This window comes from Pectinophora gossypiella, chromosome 24 (assembly GCF_024362695.1).
Source record: "Pectinophora gossypiella chromosome 24, ilPecGoss1.1, whole genome shotgun sequence".
NCBI classification, from domain to species: Eukaryota; Metazoa; Arthropoda; class Insecta; order Lepidoptera; family Gelechiidae; genus Pectinophora; species Pectinophora gossypiella.
In genome coordinates, this window is record NC_065427.1 from 7,741,631 (window position 1) to 7,760,914 (window position 19,284).

General features: G+C 37.8%; 1 protein-coding gene across 7 annotated transcripts in view; it reads right to left on the minus strand.

Annotated features, from left to right (window-relative positions):
- The window catches only part of LOC126377827 (uncharacterized), an 848,135-nt gene that overhangs the window by 7,780 nt on the left and 821,071 nt on the right, over nucleotides 1-19,284 (minus strand). For all 7 annotated transcript variants that reach the window (XM_050025756.1, XM_050025755.1, XM_050025758.1 and 4 more), the window contains one exon: nucleotides 11,603-11,738. In XM_050025756.1, the coding sequence (XP_049881713.1) occupies nucleotides 11,603-11,738 (136 nt within the window). The remainder of the gene's footprint in view (nucleotides 1-11,602; nucleotides 11,739-19,284) is intronic.

A 19,284-nucleotide genomic window follows, 5' to 3' on the forward strand; every position in this document is an offset into this window, starting at 1 on the left:
CGCAGCGCGCCGTACAGCCCAGCCGCTGCAATGCAGTAGCTACTGCTAAGTGCAGGCTTACCTTTAGCGTTCAGACAAATGTGATGCCCCATCTAAAGCCGCGAGCGAGACCATAATATTGACAGAGAACCAATTTTCGAGTCAATCAATCTTAATTCGCTACTATATTCCCAGAGTCGTAGACTTTTAACACATACGAATCCAATATACGCACCAAATATTACTAAATAAGAACTAATAGAAAATTATTATGTGGGTATTTTAAACAGGCTGTATTGAAACCTGACCGCTGCCACTTAAAAATAAATAGCGTAACCGCGAACAAATTCGTCCACGATAAAATTAATCTTTGTTTAGCAAACTGACTTGAAAGTCACTCTGTTACTACGAATTAACAAATAATATTTTTTATAAAGTTTTTAATGATTCAAATCAACAAGAAGAATCTATAAAAAAATCGAACCCAATGGCTTAAATGTATCGATATCAAAACCGATAAAAAAGAAATCAGATCGTTTATATTCCTCGAAATCAAACCTACTCAAAGAGCGAACTAAACTAAGCAACGCTTCGTTCGTGACAGCAGTATTAGCCCCAAGTTAGTCGGAATCGTAAAATTTCAATAAAAACTCAATAAAGTACAAAATTTGCATCTGCCCGTGAGAACGCTAACAGACGAGCATTGCATTCTAAAAGCCAGGACTTCGCAAAATCGCAGTCAGCCACGGAATTTATCTAATACGGTTTTTTCTTCTTTGCCCGACTGTGGCAAAACCAAACGGAAAAGTTATAGTTTTAGCAATATGTAGGTAGTGTTAGCAGTTTGTTACGATTTTCACATATTCACAGCTTTAGCTTAAAGGTCGTGCAACCAGACTATTAACTTCCCAAAAAAAAAAAACACATATTCTCATTTTTGTATTTACATTCTTAGTATAGGCAAAGGTACTCCATCCATACAACCTCATCTTTTATATTACAATTTTCTGGAATTTGTTTCAATATCTAACAAATTCATTTTTTAACCGACTTCAAATTTACACATACCTATTTTTACCCCTGAGAATAGGCAATAAATTCGTGCAGGCATAAACTAAACCAATTCTTCTATTTACTTCTGTCGTTTTTTGTTTTTTTTTTTGTTTTTTACATTCATTAGTATTGCCATATTTTTTTAAATTAAAAATACGTTTGGACACGAAATACGAGTACCTACGTCGAGTGGTCTGTTCTGCTGTCAGTCGGATGGTTGGTTGTGCGACTGACAGTCGACGACAAATAAGTCGTTATTAGTGAATGGGGTGTTTCTTCGGAACCTTGACGCTGTCAGAATCATCGTTTTAGAATGTTTCTGAACGATGCAGCCACAGAAAGAAAAAAGTCAATACGAGTGCGTGGGTGTTTTTTAAAACTGAGTTAATTTACCTATTTAATCGATTGTGCACTCGAACTCAAATCGGATTGATTTTCAAATGTATTTATGCAACCACATTTTTGTAACGACTGTTGAAGAATAAGCTAACACATGTTTGAGAGCCGACACATTCTATCATTTTACAGTAGGTCGGGAGGTATAATGTATATTCCTGCGAAGCGATTTTAATAATAAATGAGGTAGATAAGGTAGTTACGTAGAACGAGGTAGCTTTTAGCCACATGAATATATAACGCGTCACGTGTAATACCTAAATATCAAAACATATACGTAACAAATATCTTAAACGAAAACCAAATTAACGCAAAATAATGCGCGCGGAATCCGTACGAAAGCCGCGAAATTCTAAAATGTCATTAACCCCGTTTTACCACTATCATAGGACCTTCTCTTTCATAATAAACTTATACAAAACAAGGATCTCACTGCTTGGTCAGAAAGCTTGTATGGAAATGATAGAAATTGGCGCCTAGCCATATATTTAGCCATTCAGTCCATTTTATTTTTGGTACGCACACCGAGTTTCAATGAGACAATGGAAATACTGGAATTGTTTCCAAGAAATTATAATACAATGTTACTATTATTAATTTTATTTTGTTTTACAATACAAGGATTCATGTACTAAGCTTTTTGCTCAAGTAAATGGCGGTTAGTACCTCTATTCGACACTAGGTGGCGTTGCTCATGAGTATAGATAAAAAGTTATAAAATAAGAATTTTACATTGAATTGTAAAGAAAATAATATTCAACAATATTAAATTTATACAAAGGAATACCACAACAATAATAATAAAAATATTCAAAAAATTAAAACCATTGACTAGCGCCATATGTAGTTATGCTACTTCCCGCTAGATGGCGCTATGCGTCAATACTAGTCTACGTACGTTAAATATTTTATCTGTTTTAGTGATCTTTGCAGACTTTTTCCGCCTTAAAAATAGACTCGGTTGGTGGTAGCTTTCCTTTTTTTTTCTGTATTCTCTGTCATTTGAAGTATGTATTATATTGTGTTTGCTAAATTACTAAAACCAATCCTACATTTGCTACCCGTGGGAAGAACTTTACCTTTTCTATTAATACATTAAAATAATTAATTAATTCTCTACAAAAATACGACGCGAGTTAATTTTGCTTTCAGATTTTCAGGAAATAGTTAATTTTGCTTTCATATTTTCAGGAAATTATATTTACATGTTATTGCCCGATTCCTATTACGTATATATAATTATATATATCTATTTATATAGATATCCCCTTAACAGGCTTAAGTTACTTATGTTTATTATTATGTGATACGTATATACACTTCTGCCCACCCCTTTTGGGGATGCAGGCGTGATACTATGTTGGGTAAGACAATGGGAGTGCGTTACAATGTAGTTTCGTTACAAAAACATTTAGATTAATGATTGTTTCGGATCTCGGTACAAAGGGAATATTTTCCGAAATATACAGGATTTCGCTTCTTGGCTCGAGTGACAAAATAATAGCGGGAAATGTAATTACATAGCCTACAATAAACAATAGGTAAATACGACGTTTTAAACTCAAACATAAATTAAGCATTATTCACAGGGTCCGCTTACCTAACCAGAAGATTTGACAGGTCCGGTTTTTTACAGAAGCGACTGCCTGTCTGACCTTCCAACCCGCGAAGGCAAATCCGAAAATACAGGTTAGGTCACATACCTCCGAAAATGCATTTCTCGGGAATGTGGGTTGCTGCGCTGTAACCTCGTTATACCTATGTGTACACTACACATTGACGTTATCGTACACGCGCGTCACTGTGTGACGTTTGACGCCCATACGATTGAAGAAGGCGTAAGACCGCGGGGCGCGCGCTTGAGGTAAACCTAGCTCAGCCGCTGGCGGGGAGCGGAGAGTTGCCGTTCTATACGCAGTATTATTCCAAATTCTACAGTATTGGTAAGTACTCCCTTTCAACTTGTACCACATCCCATATTCGGGATTTATACCATTTTGACGGGTCAGAATTAATGTTTCAATCTTGCTTAGGGGCCTTTAAATCCGGCTAGTCCCACGATTGGCCCGTAATATATTGTTTTCTTTTTTATTATTTGCCTTCACTTAGCGTAAAATAAGATTTGTATGTTTACCTATAGCAATGATTACCTAAATTACAATGGGCATAGCAGGATATTCTTTTGTTTTATATTTTTCGCTTCTATGCTGTTCTGGGAGCAAATAAAAAACATAGAACACGTTCAGCTGCTTGTCTTCCCGGGTATGTCATAAGGTCCGACAGAGGAATAGTGTCTTACATGATGAACTCCTGTTATGGGCGATAGGCTGATCCCTTGTCACCATAAAGTTCATCATATCCATCTTAGGACTTCGTGTCAACACTGGCTGCAAGTTGTCTTTGACTACTTGTGGCTCTGCCCACCCCATTAGGCATTACGTGCGTGAGTTTATGTATGTACGTGTGTTTGTTTTTCGCGGAACCCTGGCTAATGAGGTTGTTAATCCACCTCACAACCCACACGACAGAAGATTTTTTTTATCCTCCGTTATCCACGGAATCTTCTAGAAACCCTAACTTTCGTAACAATATTATTTTCCAAGTTGTTTACCTACATGGTCCTGTTTTCTTGCAGAAATCTAGACGAGAATAATAAAAAGTCTAACTTACTGCCTAGGCTAGAACTAGCGCGGGTCAAACCAACTTATCCTGTCCATACTTAACTGTTTAATAAAGTCAACTGCTATTAAAAATCTCGACGCTACGCCTTAGATCCTTAAGTTCCTTCTTAAAAAGAACATTAAACGACCAAATCTTCCTAACTTCAGCAATAAGTGCCGGCGTAATTAGGTACAACACAATTATTCTAGAATTACGAAATTACGCCGGCACTATAATTGTGGCGGCACCATACTCCCGGCTAGGTACCACGATTTATCGTGACTCGACGCTTACTCGCGCAAAAACTCGGACGCGTATTTGCATAATCGCAATGACGAGTTAACTCGGCGTTGTTACCAGAAAGGGAAGTTCATTTACCACGGGACCCGCGCAACGTAGTATTTTTTTTATATATCACGCCAATAATAACTAATGGGATCGACAGAGTCACAAGTGATCGGAATACAATGTCCCCGTCCACTTTTGATACAAAATCCTGGGAAAGCTTTATGATTAAAAATGAAATTTAAGGCATGTGAAGCTTACTTTATATAAAAAAGCTTATTATAAGATTAATGACTACCTAAATGATAAAAATATCTGGTATTGAATGTGTTCCTCCAGTTATTAAATAACTTGTAATGTATACCCTCATTGATTTAAAAGATGTGTTGCTTTTGCAGTTTCTTGTCATTTCTTCTCTTCAGCCACAACACCTTGCGAAATGACGTAAATACTAAATTCATAAATGTTACATTGACCTTCAACAAGTTTATCCATGATAATTATGTTGAATAAATGTTTTTGATTTCTGATTCGTATTCCCTCGAATATTCAGTTTTGATGTCGCATACATAACATAAGATAAACAGCCTATGTACGGACACGAGTATTAATATTACACTTTGGTACCATGTCACATTATTTTTTTTGATAAATTGAACTGTAAGTCTCACTTATTGTCAAATATGTTAGTGCGATAGGGTTCTAAAGTTCTCCCCTCAACCAACCGACTTCGAATCAACAGTGGCTGCAAGACGTCTTTTATTACTTCTGTCCACCCCATTAGGGATTACAGGCGTTAATTTATGTAATTTTTTTAATAATAAGTATATTTTCAATAATTTTCTTTTCAATGTACCATTTTTTTATTTTTTTTATGTATATTTATTTGTACGCCTGCATGCAGGCCGAACACATCTCAACATACATAACATACATATATGTTGCAAGACGTCTTTTATTACTTCTGTCCACCCCATTAGGGATTACAGGCGTTAATTTATGTAATTTTTTTAATAATAAGTATATTTTCAATAATTTTCTTTTCAATGTACCATTTTTTTATTTTTTTTTATGTATATTTATTTGTACAGTCTTATGTTCTATTTATTTGTGCAGGCCGAACACATCTCAACATTGTTATTTAATTATTTTACCACCTTTTTTGTATTCTATGTGTTCTCGCAAATCAATTGATTTGATTTGATTTGATTGGTATGTATGTATGCACTGTCCATCTCAATAGCTAACAAGGTTCATGTTATATTTTTCCTTGTCTTTTATTGGTTTATCGCACTACGAGTGTATCCCAGATTTATATCAAATCCCCTATAGCCAGAAAAGCTAGATTTATTTTTATCTTTCTGTTGTCGATAACGTAAAATGTTGTAAAAGACGCTTCTGTTAAAAAAGAAAGGAACTAGTAATCGACAGGCATAAAAATGGAACACACGTCAATTTTAGGCAGAAATTTAATATCGAATACGACAGGGAGGACTATCATGGCTCGACCATTATAGACGGCGATACGGCTTACCTATCACGTTGGTCTAACAGAAAGCTCGGTGAGGTGTGGGTACTTAGTTCACCTTGCGATGGACGTACCGGTGACTACCCTGATTAGGATATAGTCATAAGCTTTTGTTAACGTGATAGGTGAACCGTATCGCCGTCTGTTTCAGAGATTTACACAACTTCAACAACCGTAGTAAATGGAGGTATCCTCAGTAAAACCGACTTAAGGTTAGTAGTCACGTCTTGAAGAATCAGCGACTTAAAACATACCAGGGAAGTTAGATGGGAGTTATAATTTGAGGGTCACAAAGTAATTTACAGTTTAATGTTAGTCCTATACTTCGACTGAGTTGGGATAACGGGACTTTCATTCATTATGAGGGTCAGACGATAAAAGTTAAAAAAGGTGGGTACAGCTGCATGTATTTTGCCTTTGGTGTTGGTTTCATAGAGTCATCTTCTCTGCCCCGTGGGCGCCTCTTCAGTACGCCGGAGTAAGATGATGGCTGAGTTCGGATAGCTACCCAGACCTACGGGCTATAACGTAGAACCTTTGCCCAGGGACACGGCGGAAGACCTCAACGGTTGTTGAGGAAGATATGGAAGCCATCGGTACGGCAATGTAGGATGGAAAAAGCGAGTCACAGGGACTGTAACCTGGAACCTGAGAGAGGGCAGTAGTAACAGCAGTAGATATTCAGAGGCGGAGGACAGGAGTCCTAGTACGACTTTAAAATAAACTACACTGGGAGCCATCATACTCGCGTTAGACAGAGTACTGCGGGGCGGACGGCAAGAGGGAAACCACTGCCCTATTTTTCCTTAAAAAGTGGCATGGAGAGGAATGCTACACCGACAAGATCGTGACAGCTATAACAGTTATGAAACGACGTCGTAAGATGGATATCGTCGGCTTTTAATAAATGCCGTTTTGAAAAAATCACATGCTGATGCGATTGTGTCAAACAAAACCTTCATTTCCTTCAATTAATTTCAATGCAAGTGAAAATTTAGAGCACAAATTAACCGAATGAATCACACCGAATGTGATTTATCAAGGAGGCGCTTACGAGCTTTTTACTATATGAAGAACCATGACAAGGGATCTAGCAGCCTATTGCCAATAACAATGGTCCATTATGCCAGAAAGGACGGTAGATGAACATAGTCGGTTATAACGTCACATGTTTTTATTCGCTTCTAGCCCAACGTAATAGGCTACTTGACAACCTAGTCAAATAAGATACTTTTTACAAAACGTCACAACGAAAGTTTACTTTGGAGTTTGTATGGAAATACTGTCCTGTGACGTCATCAATAAAAGCGGTCAAACGTCGTACTCATTGTTACTTAATTCATAAATAAAATTCGAAACTAATTCGAAAAGTAAAATGAAATGGATTTTTGATCATCTTAGACTGGCTTCTATTTCTAGATTAGCGTTTTATAATTTATCTTTGACCCATTCAAATACCCTATTCGACCGCGCGGTTGAAATTTAAAAGTACCTAATAAAAGAATGAATGCAACTTTTGAAACAAATATGTTTATAAGGGGTGTATTCTAAAAACAATACGTCGACTCGTACAAGAAGAAAATAATAGAATATCCGGCGTCCATATTCTCGCACGTTGTAAGTTCTTTTGAATTCCAACTCGTGTTTGTCAATGTCAATGCGTTGTCGAACCCACAAGGGGAAGAAATATTACACTTCAAACAAATTCGAGCGGTTTCATAATAACACCGCATCTTTTATTGAAATCTCCATATTCATGTTTTTATTGGAACCGTTGGGTAACTCAGTAACCCACGTACATAGTATTTTCCCTACGGAAAATACACATATAATGCGACGTAATAAAATATTATATATTTTTTAAACTTTTCTAAGTTTGTTATTGATTTATTGAGTATGCTCCATACCCCCTCCGGTTGATTGAGGGGAGGCCTGTGCCCAGCAGTGGGACGTATATAGGCTGTTTATGTTATGTTATTATTGATTTATCTTAAGTGCAGGGGGGTTAAAAAAGCGACTTCGAAGCAATTCATCTAAAAAAGCAATATTGCTATTTGACATTTGTTGGCATTGTGCACTTACATATGCGCAAATGTCAATTTGCTTTTTGGATGAATTACTTCGATGTGGCTTTTTAACGCTCTAGTTTTCACTAACACCGTTAGCTTGACTATTATAGACGGCAATACGGCTCACCGCCCATCACGTTGGTCTAACAGAAAGCTTGGTGAGGCGTCGGTACTTAGTTCATCTTGTAATGGTTGTACCTCTGACTACCCTAATTGGGATATAGTTGTGAGCTATAATAATTTAGAGTATTTTAATAACTTACTTAAACAGTTTTAGATTAGAGGGGTTAAACAGGCCACATCGAAGCAATTCACCTAAAAAAGCAATATTGCTATTTGACATTTGTTTGTTTGTTGCGCACTTACTTTCGTATGCGCAAATGTCAAATAGCAATATTGCTTTTTTAGGTGAATTGCTTTGATGTGGCCTTTTTAACTCCCTAGCTATTGCTATATTAACGCAAGTTTCTCCGTTCCGTTTATACATAGTATATATATAACAGTGGTGAAACGGGCCTGAAAATTCATTACCACTCTATTGCGGATTAACTGAGGATTATTAAAGTTAAAATAATATTAAACAATAAAATATACTTTTAAAGCGCAAACAACTGAATTTATTATAATCCCAATTGAATGGTTTCCATTGAAATTTTCGATTACAAGTTTTCTATTGTTCAAAATATTCGGATGAAAGGAAAGTGTATAGGTTCCATAGTGACTGTGGAAATAATAAATGTATTTATATTGTTGTATCCATGGCTACTCATAACTGATATTCTAAATGCCAATAGTGCCAAAGTAACTTGTCTGCCTGTTACTTTTGAAAATTAAGTACTGGACCGATTTCGATGAAAATTGGCACCGAGATATATCAAAACCTAGGTGGGACTTATTAAGATCAATGTACACAGACACGGTAGTGAAAAGCGGTTTCGGAGACTGTATAAAATTAATAATCGGTGTGAATATGTGCATACAACCTCAATTCGGGTTAGGTGGTTAGTCGCCCACCAATTATCTGACCTGCGGGAGAGTTTTGTTAGATACTTTTCTTTTTGTAGTTTACTCGCCCATGACTGCAGTTAACTAGGTACGAAGGGGTAATTTGGTCCAAAAATTTTTGGTCCCGTCTCATTTAAACGTTGAGGCGAGTAGACTACAAAAAATATAAAAAGAGTAAACTCGCCCGCAGGCCACTTAGCCCGGAGACTACTGTACCTATGTGCATTTAAGGTTTAAAGTAGGTTCCTTCCTTCATGACTGAAGTCAGTGCAGACGAAGTCGTGTGCAACAGCTAGTAGTAGATATATAAAAGGTGTACGTACTACAATAGCCCTCACAATACAATAGGGAAGTTTCAGATTTTCAGTAACAATTGCTTCCAACTTTGTTTTTATTCAAATAGAAACTTGGATGAATAGAAACCGCTGAAGGAGAAAGCTTTAGGGTGCGGAGTGGAGACCAGTGGAGTTAACCAATCACAAATAGTGAGGGCGACACTGTGGTCCGAATCGATCCATCCCAATCCCAGGACCTGGAGCGATTCGCACAGCTCCAATCACAGCGTTGCGAAACGACCCATTCAAAAAATGTATTAGTCGAACCGCTTGCGGTCCGAAACGACTAAAGATCTGACAGAGTGAGAGCGAAAATATTGTCGCTCCGTTTCCGTGGACGTTTAATTATTGTTTTTCGTTTAATAATAACGTTGAAACACGTCAGTATGGAAATTTTTAGACAAAAACTAGCGACGACTTCTGCTGTTATAAAATGCCCAGATACTTCAGACCTCAGCCATTAAAGCAAAGGACACTGATTCGATTCTCAATGTCATCATCTCCCTAGCATTATCCCGTTATTAACAGGGTCCGCGTACCTAACCTGAAGATTTGACAGGTCTGGTTTTTTAAAGCGACTGCCTGTCTGACTTTCCAACCCGCGAAGAAAACCGGCCCAATACAGGTTAGATCACACACGTCCGAAAATGCATTTCTCGGGAATATGCGTTTCTCGTGACGTTTTCCTGCACCGCTGAGCACGTGATAATCATTTATGATCCAAACATGAATTCGAAAACAAATTCGACAATCATTGGTTAAGGCCTATGCTGGATTCAAACCTGCGACCTCAAAGTGAGAGGCAAGCGTTCTACCAACTGGGCTACCACGGCTCCAATCGAGTCAATCTATAAATCTAATTTTAAAGGGGTTTCAAAAATAGAAGTTTTTGAATTGATTTCGTTATTTGTATCTGTGAGTAGGACGTAACCAGACTATCCACGTTTTATCAGCAAGACTATACGAATGCCTCCTCAATAAACTGCCGACAAAATAATCACCAACAAACTCACTCCTCCAACTTTCCTAGCCCCACAAAACTTCCATAATGAAGAAACCCGTCGCTCCATCTACACGCCATTTAAAAGTTCGCAACAGTTTTATAGATCTATTGACACAAAATGATTGATGGAGAGATGGAAAATTGAAGATCTATCCGTCGATAATGCTTACTCACCATTGAAATTTGAAACCTTATTTATGCGTTGCTCTTTTTTTTCTTCCAAAGAATGTGAATTGAAATTGTTTTGTTCTATGTTTATTCGTTCCCATAACAGTCATCACTAATGTAAGAGCCACGCTCTTGTCAGTGTAGCATTCTCCGTGCTACTTTTTAGGGAAAAATAGGGCAGTGGCCCTCTGACGCGAGTGGGATGGCGCCCAGAGTAGTCTACTTCAAAGCCGTACTAGGACTCCTGTCCTCCACCTCTGCGTACTATGCAGATAGAAGCGAAAAAAAGGAATTACAATACTGGATATCGTGTGCGATATAATCTCGAGTTGTAACCGCCAGATAAACTCTAACGCCTGTCTGTGATGGTAAAATTAAGCCCAGTAAAAACTTTTTTATATCGACATAAAATTGCGGTTTAACTTTTACTACACGTTTTACGATTTTGGTTTAATTTTAACAAAAGCAGTTCATTCTTGTCGATAAGAGGATTAAAGTAACTGTTTCTCAATAATGTTAATCAAATCAAATATACTTTATTGCTTAGAACTAAATTTCAACAATCAGAAATAACACATGAATACAGTACAATTTGGGCGGCCTTATGGCTCTAGAGCAATGTTGGTGAGAAAATACAGGCATTTGAGTAATATTCGACAGACGTTTAGATATTGACTATTCAAATGACGAAATGTCCAATTTCTACACTTCATCACGTCACGTCTATTTCCCATTGGGGTGGGCAGACACCTCAGAGTCCCACTTACTACGATCCTAACCCACTTGACCTGGCCTTTCTGTCAAACATCCTGGATCTGATCGCGGTATAGGCCCAGGCCTTCCTCTTCCAACTCTACCACTCACACCCGCATCAATTTTTTCGTAAGTCTTCTTTCCATTGTCTCTACATATCCGAACCATCGGAACATCTCTATCTCAATTCTCATCACTACATTTTTTTCACACCACAACACTGCATACACTTATCTATCCAATGTATTTAAAGTAAAATGAAAGTCTCGGTGGTCGATCAACAATACCACAACTAGATATTTTCAAGTAAGTTGCAGGCGGTATTCTTCAACACGCAATTTGATACGAGTGGAGGGGATAAGCTTACCTCGGCTTGTGATACGTCGGGTTGCTGTTAGTCTTGAGTATGTCCGCGTTGGGGACAGACGTCGGGAGCGCGTGCTCTCGCTCCAACTCGCTCTCATAGCTCTCTAGTGGTACATGCTTCCCGGGCAACGGGTCCGCTGTAACAAATAAAAAGACATTATTAGATTTATTATTGTTAATAATACTTAAAAGTATGGAAAGTTAGTAGGTTGTTTGTTTGTATAGTCTTTATTGCTTTAAAAGGCAAAGGAAATTAATACAATTAGTAAAATAAAAACTAGGAGCAAATAAACAAAAAGTTTCAAATATTTAAAAAAGAAACAGAACAATGTGTAGTAAGTATCTGACAATATCAGTTAATTTGTTTATGTTCGTACATATTAAACTTTTTAAAAACATCTAGCGTTCCGTCGTACTGACGATCGAGCACAGCTTTCAATGATTCATTATTTATGTACATCTTCACCTTGACTATGCAATGATTTCGTTCATTGTATTCAAAGAACATTCATAACTAAACAACATATGAACAAGAGCCCACATGGCCGTCATGTCAACATGGATGCCATCAAGTCATCGGGAACAATAATAGACAAAGCATTGAAGACATGACGAGCTACAGAGTGTTATCCAGAGACGGAGCGAGGGGCCACGGGGCTCACGGGGGCCCCTTGCCATACTTTCTTGGGCCTAACTTCCGTGAGCAAAATTTCCGGGTTTCCCGCGCTATTTCCAAATTCAAAGTACTCAAAGTCAAAATCATTCCATAGATATACTTTGCAATCTTTTTTTGCAATGATTAACTGGCAAAGGTTTAAATTAACAATGATTTTACGTCATTCAAAAAATGTTATAAATCATGTGAACATAATGTTTTTAGACAATAATAAATAAATGTCACAGTAACATTTTGATTACTTGCGCATTAGTTGCTATTAGGGCCCAAATTATTACCAAAGGGGCCCATATTTTTATTACCCCTAACCTAGATACGTCACTGTACGAAGATCCATTCACACATACAATAGGGTCTTGGTTTCAAATTCAAATCAATTCGGAGCTCGCATTTGATATGGAGCGTTGGACTGACGAGCTATCGTCGGCAATTCGAAGGCTCTATCTAGTATGTTTGGCTTTGTAAGGTCTCAAGTTCGCACTCGGGTAGGGTAAATATTCGTTTTACAAGTGTTAGTGTCGGGTTGTTTAAGATGTATTGCTGTCTTGTAGATTTCGTGTTTTGGAAGGCAAGCTAAACTGATCTACACTTGATTTATTATTGATTTAAAAGAGGATTTTGCCCAAAAAACTAGTATCAGAAACTTTTAAACGTCGTCGATAAAAAGTATTATTTTTTTTTCGTAGTTTATTCAGAGCGAGAGTAGATAATTTAGTAATACCTAGAAAATAACGTAAAGATAATATAATCTATTCTGATAATTTAAATAAAAAAATGAGATGAGTATTTTTTTATTTATTAAAAAGAAAAAATACTGGAAAAGTCTGTAATCTACATTTAGTCCGACCTACTTCCATAATGATCCATTTCAGAGGTATAATTAAAACCTTTGAGTAGGTATTTAGATGTCTAGCTGCCATAGTTCTGTTTTACTAATGGCTGAGCTATTATCCAGATGGGACGCTATCACGCCCGCAGTTTCTTTCGGGACTGGCAGACTCTCGCTACTTTACGCATATATATAACCTGTATAACATATCCTCGCGGCCGCAATCTTTAATGACGTGGGCAGAGCCACTACTACTTAAAGGCAAATTGTAGACACTGTTGATAAGTCCTAAGATATGATGAACCTTACGGTGACAAGTGATAAACCTATAAGAAAGGACACAATCTCTCTCTCTCTCTCTCTCTCTCTCTCTCTCTGTGTGTCTCTTCTCTCTTTTTATCATTTATACTTCTTATTCTCTGTCGGATATTACGACATGACCGGGAAGACAAGCAGTTGAACGACCTCAGTCTAGCATTGGAGCTATGTATAGTTACTGTAAATCTTAAGATTTAAGTGTAAGTCTTAGGATTTACCGACATTAGTTGGTATATGTAAGTATTACTGAACATACAACGATTTTTTCGAGCTTTTACCATTCGAATTCAGTATATATTTTTATCTTGGTACCTACTTAAGCCATAGAATAAACAACAGTAGGAACTACGTATAGAAAGGACACTTCCGATTTCTACTCTCCGCGTTGAAGCGAGCTAAATTTACCTCAACCAATACAAACTAAACGACAATTTAGTTACCAAGTCCTAAGATGGGTAATGACAGCATTATGATGACAGGTAAGAATTTCATTACGTCTATAACATAACATTTGAATAGTAAAACGGTATAACTCTTAACCCGTAGCGGGTTAGCATTCTAAAATAATAAATAATTATAAGAACTACCTAGATGAAATAAGTATATTAATCTATCTACGTATATTATACATACAGAGTGTTAAAGCGGGTTCTTACCGCGTTTAAATGGGGATATGAGACTCCCGATATTTCGACACTGTTGCAAGTGCCATGATCACGGGATGACTGATGAGATTGGAGTGAGAGTGGAGTGGTGTTGGTTGGTTTTAAACGCGGTAAGAACCCGTTATTATGTGCTTTAATTATGATAATAACCGCGTAAACTTAAAACAATGTATACAGAGTGTTAGTGACAGAGTGAAGTGGAATTTTCTGTCGGAAAATTCATGTTTTTTTTTATTTTTCATTATTTTCAGTACCATACTTTTGCAAAGGAAAATTTCACTTGATATTAACTCAGAATCATGGCTTGAATCATCTCTCAAACTTTTCATTACGATGTCACTAACACCGTGTAAATATGTATATATGAAAATAGTAATACAAATATATAAAATGTAAAAATTGGCGTAAAGATTTAATTACATAGTTTATTTTGGTGATAAAACTATATTTGAGGTTCTGCTCTAGCATTGTCTACAATGCCCGCAGCGCTTTCTATTTGTCCGGCCAAGTAATGAATGACATCCGTGGATAATGGACAAAAGCCACGGTAAAAAGATTCGCCAGCGCCGGTACTGGTACAGACTAATGTAACCTTAATTACGAAAGTGTACGACTGAACGAATCGTGTTTACAGTCACGCAGTTTTTATTGTTTTGTTTCACGTTACGACATTTATTCTTTGTTTATTTACAGTGACATCCTTTTGTTAAACAATTGTTTATTTAAATAATTCGTAATATTTTATTATTTGGTAAAATTGAAGGAGACAGCTCAGAAAAACACTGATTCAACGCAATAAAGTTATATTTTTACCAAGTACACGTAAATATAACAAATATCTTCCGTTTAGCGCCAAAGCTGAAGTAGAATTGAAAGTGACGTTTTATGGTAGACCACGTAACCTCCAGTCGGTGCCATCAGTATTGCCAGCGCTCGAAATTCGTTTTCCTTACAAAATATAATCACATGACAGAAGAAGTAATCAGAGGTACATCCATCACAAGATGAACTACGTACCCACGCGTCACCGAGCATTTTAAGTGTGGTATTAGAATTACCGTTATGAATTTGAATTCAGAACAAATAACTTGCTGAAGGACATTAAGAACTTAGAAGGATTGTTTGTGTTTGCGCAGGTATCTATAATATTAGGTTCTCCAAAGCACTCATACCATTCAATATATAAAATAAACGAATAGAAACCTTAGGAACCGACAATAACCAATAAATATACTTAAAGGAGCATGGATATTTACTAAAGGAGATAGTACTAATGGCAAAATACTGTTAAGTGGACCACTAAGATAGCATGAAGTTGTGTGGACGGTACTTATGAGTCTACCGGTAAATGTGATATTAAAATACCTTTGTTGCACCCGTGGTCTAGTGGTTAGAGCGTTGGGCTCACGATCTGGAGGTCCGGGTTTGATTCGGGATGACGACATTGTAGAAATCACTTTGTGAGACTTCTTTGTTTGGCAAGGACTTGCAGCCTTGTATTCAAATTACGTCAATTCGTCGCTCCGTTTTGCCGTGAAAGACGGACAAACATCCCATTTATAATACTAGTATGGATTTTAATAAAAAAATAGACAGTAATAAGTGCCACCTGATCGACCGAAAGTATGATGATCCGTGCTTCGGAAGGCGCGTTAAGCCGTTGGTCCCGGTCACTACTTACTGATGTAAGTTAATAATCGTTACATGAGCCATGTCAGGAGCCTAAGGCGGCGCAATATTAACTCTGAGACCAGGGTTGATGGGGTTGGTGATCTACCTCACGACCCACACGACAGAAGAAGTAATGAGTGCGACATTTTGACACGTTTTTTTATGACGTCACAGGTTGCTTTGTCAAATTCCATAGTTTCGTATTTTGATCTTCAGTAAAAAAAAAACGGATTTTTGTCAGATTGAGTTGGGAACTACCCTATTGGTAATTTGCGGTATAATACCTATTATTATAACTAAATTAAATTCAGTACGGTTTCATCCCACGCAAGGGTCTGAAATTACACTCGTTGAAAACAAAAATAGAATTAATTACATTTCACCGTTCATGTTACATAATTAATGTGTAATCAAGAATGTACACTTGGGGGATTTTCCTTACTTAATTACATTTTCCAATAATTTCCATTGCGCAATGGTACAAGATACGGTTGCAGAGGTGATGATGGGAGCCATCGGTGCGGCAATGCGGGACGGAAGGGGCGAGTCACAGGGACTGTAACCTGGAACCTGACAGAGGGCAGCGGTAACTGTCAGTACTATTCAGAGGCGAAGGACAGGAGTCCTAGTATGGCTTTGTAATAGACTGGGCGCCATTTCACTCGCGTCAGACAGAGTACTGCGGGGCGGAAGGCAAGAGGGAAACCACTGCCCTATTATTCCCTAAAAAATTAGCATGGAGAGTATTTTAAATGCTACACCGACAAGAGCGTGGCTCTTAAATTGATGATGATGAATGGTACAAGGAATTCCGAATATAAAGGTCTAAACGACTGAACCGTAGCTTCAATCACAGCCAATCATCAGCTTAGCTTCACGCATATATCCCCGGAAGGGCAGGTAGATGTGTATAGAGGTAGTACACACCTACTCATCGCCAGCTATGTTCAAGTCCCATTTCTGTTGCCATTAACCGCGCATAACTCTTGAAAACTGCATGGTGCTGCGGCCGGGTTCCATTCCTATTTGGTGGATATCCCAATTCGCACAAAGCGCTTCGCGTCATCCTCCATTATGCGCAATGCTAGGGAGTAGAATTCTCTGCCGTCTTCTGTATTTCCGAATGCATATAACCCGGGTGCTTTCAAGGCCAGAGTGAGTGACTTCCTCGTCAATGCCTTCGCGCAAGTCTGGGGCCAAGACCAAACCCATCAAAGGTAAAAAAATGATATAAATTATCTATAATACATCATTGCTAATTTAAGAGCCACGATCTTGTCGGCGTAGCATTTTCCATGGTACTTTTTTTATAGAAAAATAGGGCAGTAGTTTCCCTCTTGCCTTCCGCCCATAAGTGTGTCGGAAGCAAATGGAATTCCACAGTCGCTGCTTACCCCGGTAGGATATAGGCGTGAGTTTACGTATGTTAAGTACTTCCCTGGACAAAACAATATTGCCATTTTCCAGTTTTTCCTCGAGATCAAACGGTCGCAATACAGAAAATACATCCTGAAAATGTTCGGGTATTTTTTTCTGTCTCGTCCATTAAAGACAAGCTCGTTATGATTAGAAGGAAAACGAGTTTCGAGACTGCAGGCCTGGAGTAAAATGTCATAACCACACTTGTGTGATTTTAGGGGAGAGTAGCTTAACCGGGACATAGGAAACATATTAGGTTATGACATCAATTACTTACTGGGAAAAAAATCTCGTAGCGCGCACATCAATTTTAATGCTACAAATACATAAACTATCGCCTCTATGCCTCAACTTAACGTCCTTTAAGGTCCAGTGGTTGAGCGTTAAGCTCACGATCCGGAGGTCCCGGGTTCGAATCCCGATGGGAACATATCACTAAAAGTCACTCTGTGAGGCCCTAGTTTGGTTAGGACATTGTAGACTGATCACCTGATGATCCGTGCTGAAGAAGCCATGTTAAGAGCCGTTGGCCCAATCACTACTTACTGATGTAAGTACGTAGTAATTACATGAGCCGTGTTAGGGTCCTTTGGCGGCTCAATAGTAATCCTGACATCAGGGTTGATGAAGTTGGTAATTGACTACCACTGTTGATGAGGTTGGTAATTCACTTCCCAACCCATACGATAGAAGAAGACGAAGCCAATATGTAGCATCACACCTGAATCCCCGAAGGAGTAGGCAGGTTGTTTAGTATATATCTATATATCTGTCTGTCTGTATTATCTGTCTGTATCTTTCATCATCTGTGTTAATTTGTTTTGTATGTTCTGTGCAATAATGTATATTTGATTTGATTTGATATATAGTCGTAAGGACGATTGTCCTACTAAAGTCCAAACCCCATTTTTTAGCTATTATGTCTGGAAATCTCGGCCGCAAGTGGATATACATATTATATACACACTCCTCGCCAGTTATGTTTTTAAATCCTTTTTAATATGAGGCGTGCTTATTGTCATTGAACGACACAAATCCTGGATATCTCGTGATATTAATAACCTGTGACACATGAATTCAAACACGTAAATTCGAATTCAGTGGTTAAGAGCCCAAGCCGGATTTCGAACCCGTGACACTACCATGCAAGTCACGCGTTTGGGATTAGTATTGGTATTTCCGCAACTCGACGCCTGAGCGCCTATTTGACCGTGATACCTGAAACGGCTAGATTACTCCAGCCAGCCTAATTCCCCAAGGAAATCTAACAGTCCTTTGACATCGCTGACCACCTTCGGGAGGCACCCAGTCAGGCGAAAGTGCCTGGCCCGGTAGTTGGCGACTCCTCCACACTCCAGTAGGACATGAGCCGCTGTCTCTTCCGCCTTCAAGCTCTGCACAGCGGGCTGTCTGTGACACCTAGCGTGAACAGATGTTTGTTGAAGGCACCATGACCTGTATCACGGATCGGAAAACATAAAACTAACCAGAAATGACTACTTCTTTAGTGAACTACCAAAAAAAATGTAACTAGAATACGTTCAACTGGTTATCATTTTACTATTGAATACAGTAAGTATTTATTCCTAACCGTTCGTTCGAAAACTATAACACGATTGCGTCTTTGTTAACTGACTTGGTTTTTTTTTATTTAGACATGAGATGTGAAAGTACGGTTTACGAACGCATGTTCGTTTTTTAAAATTATGACTGGCCGATGCGCTTCTTTTTTGTTTTTCATTTCTGAACGAAATTAATATTATTCTTCTCTTTACTTTCTTTAGGAAAATTAATAATGTTTTTTATGATAAAAAAGTATGTTCCAATATTATTCTGATCGGTAATCGCAGTAAATTATGTTTGTATTGAGGTTTGAATTTTGAATAAGGAAATAATAATAATCTAGAATAATTAAAAAACGTGTTTGTATTAAAATATAATTTATTAAAAGCAAATATTAACTAATCGTGCTGTGTTATGTCTATTATTAATTGCCACAATTAATATTAGTCAATGTGGTCATGTGGTATACCGGCTTGCTTCTCAAACGGGGAGCACCGGTTCGAACTCCGGTACCGATGAGTTACTCGTATTAATTTAGCTTA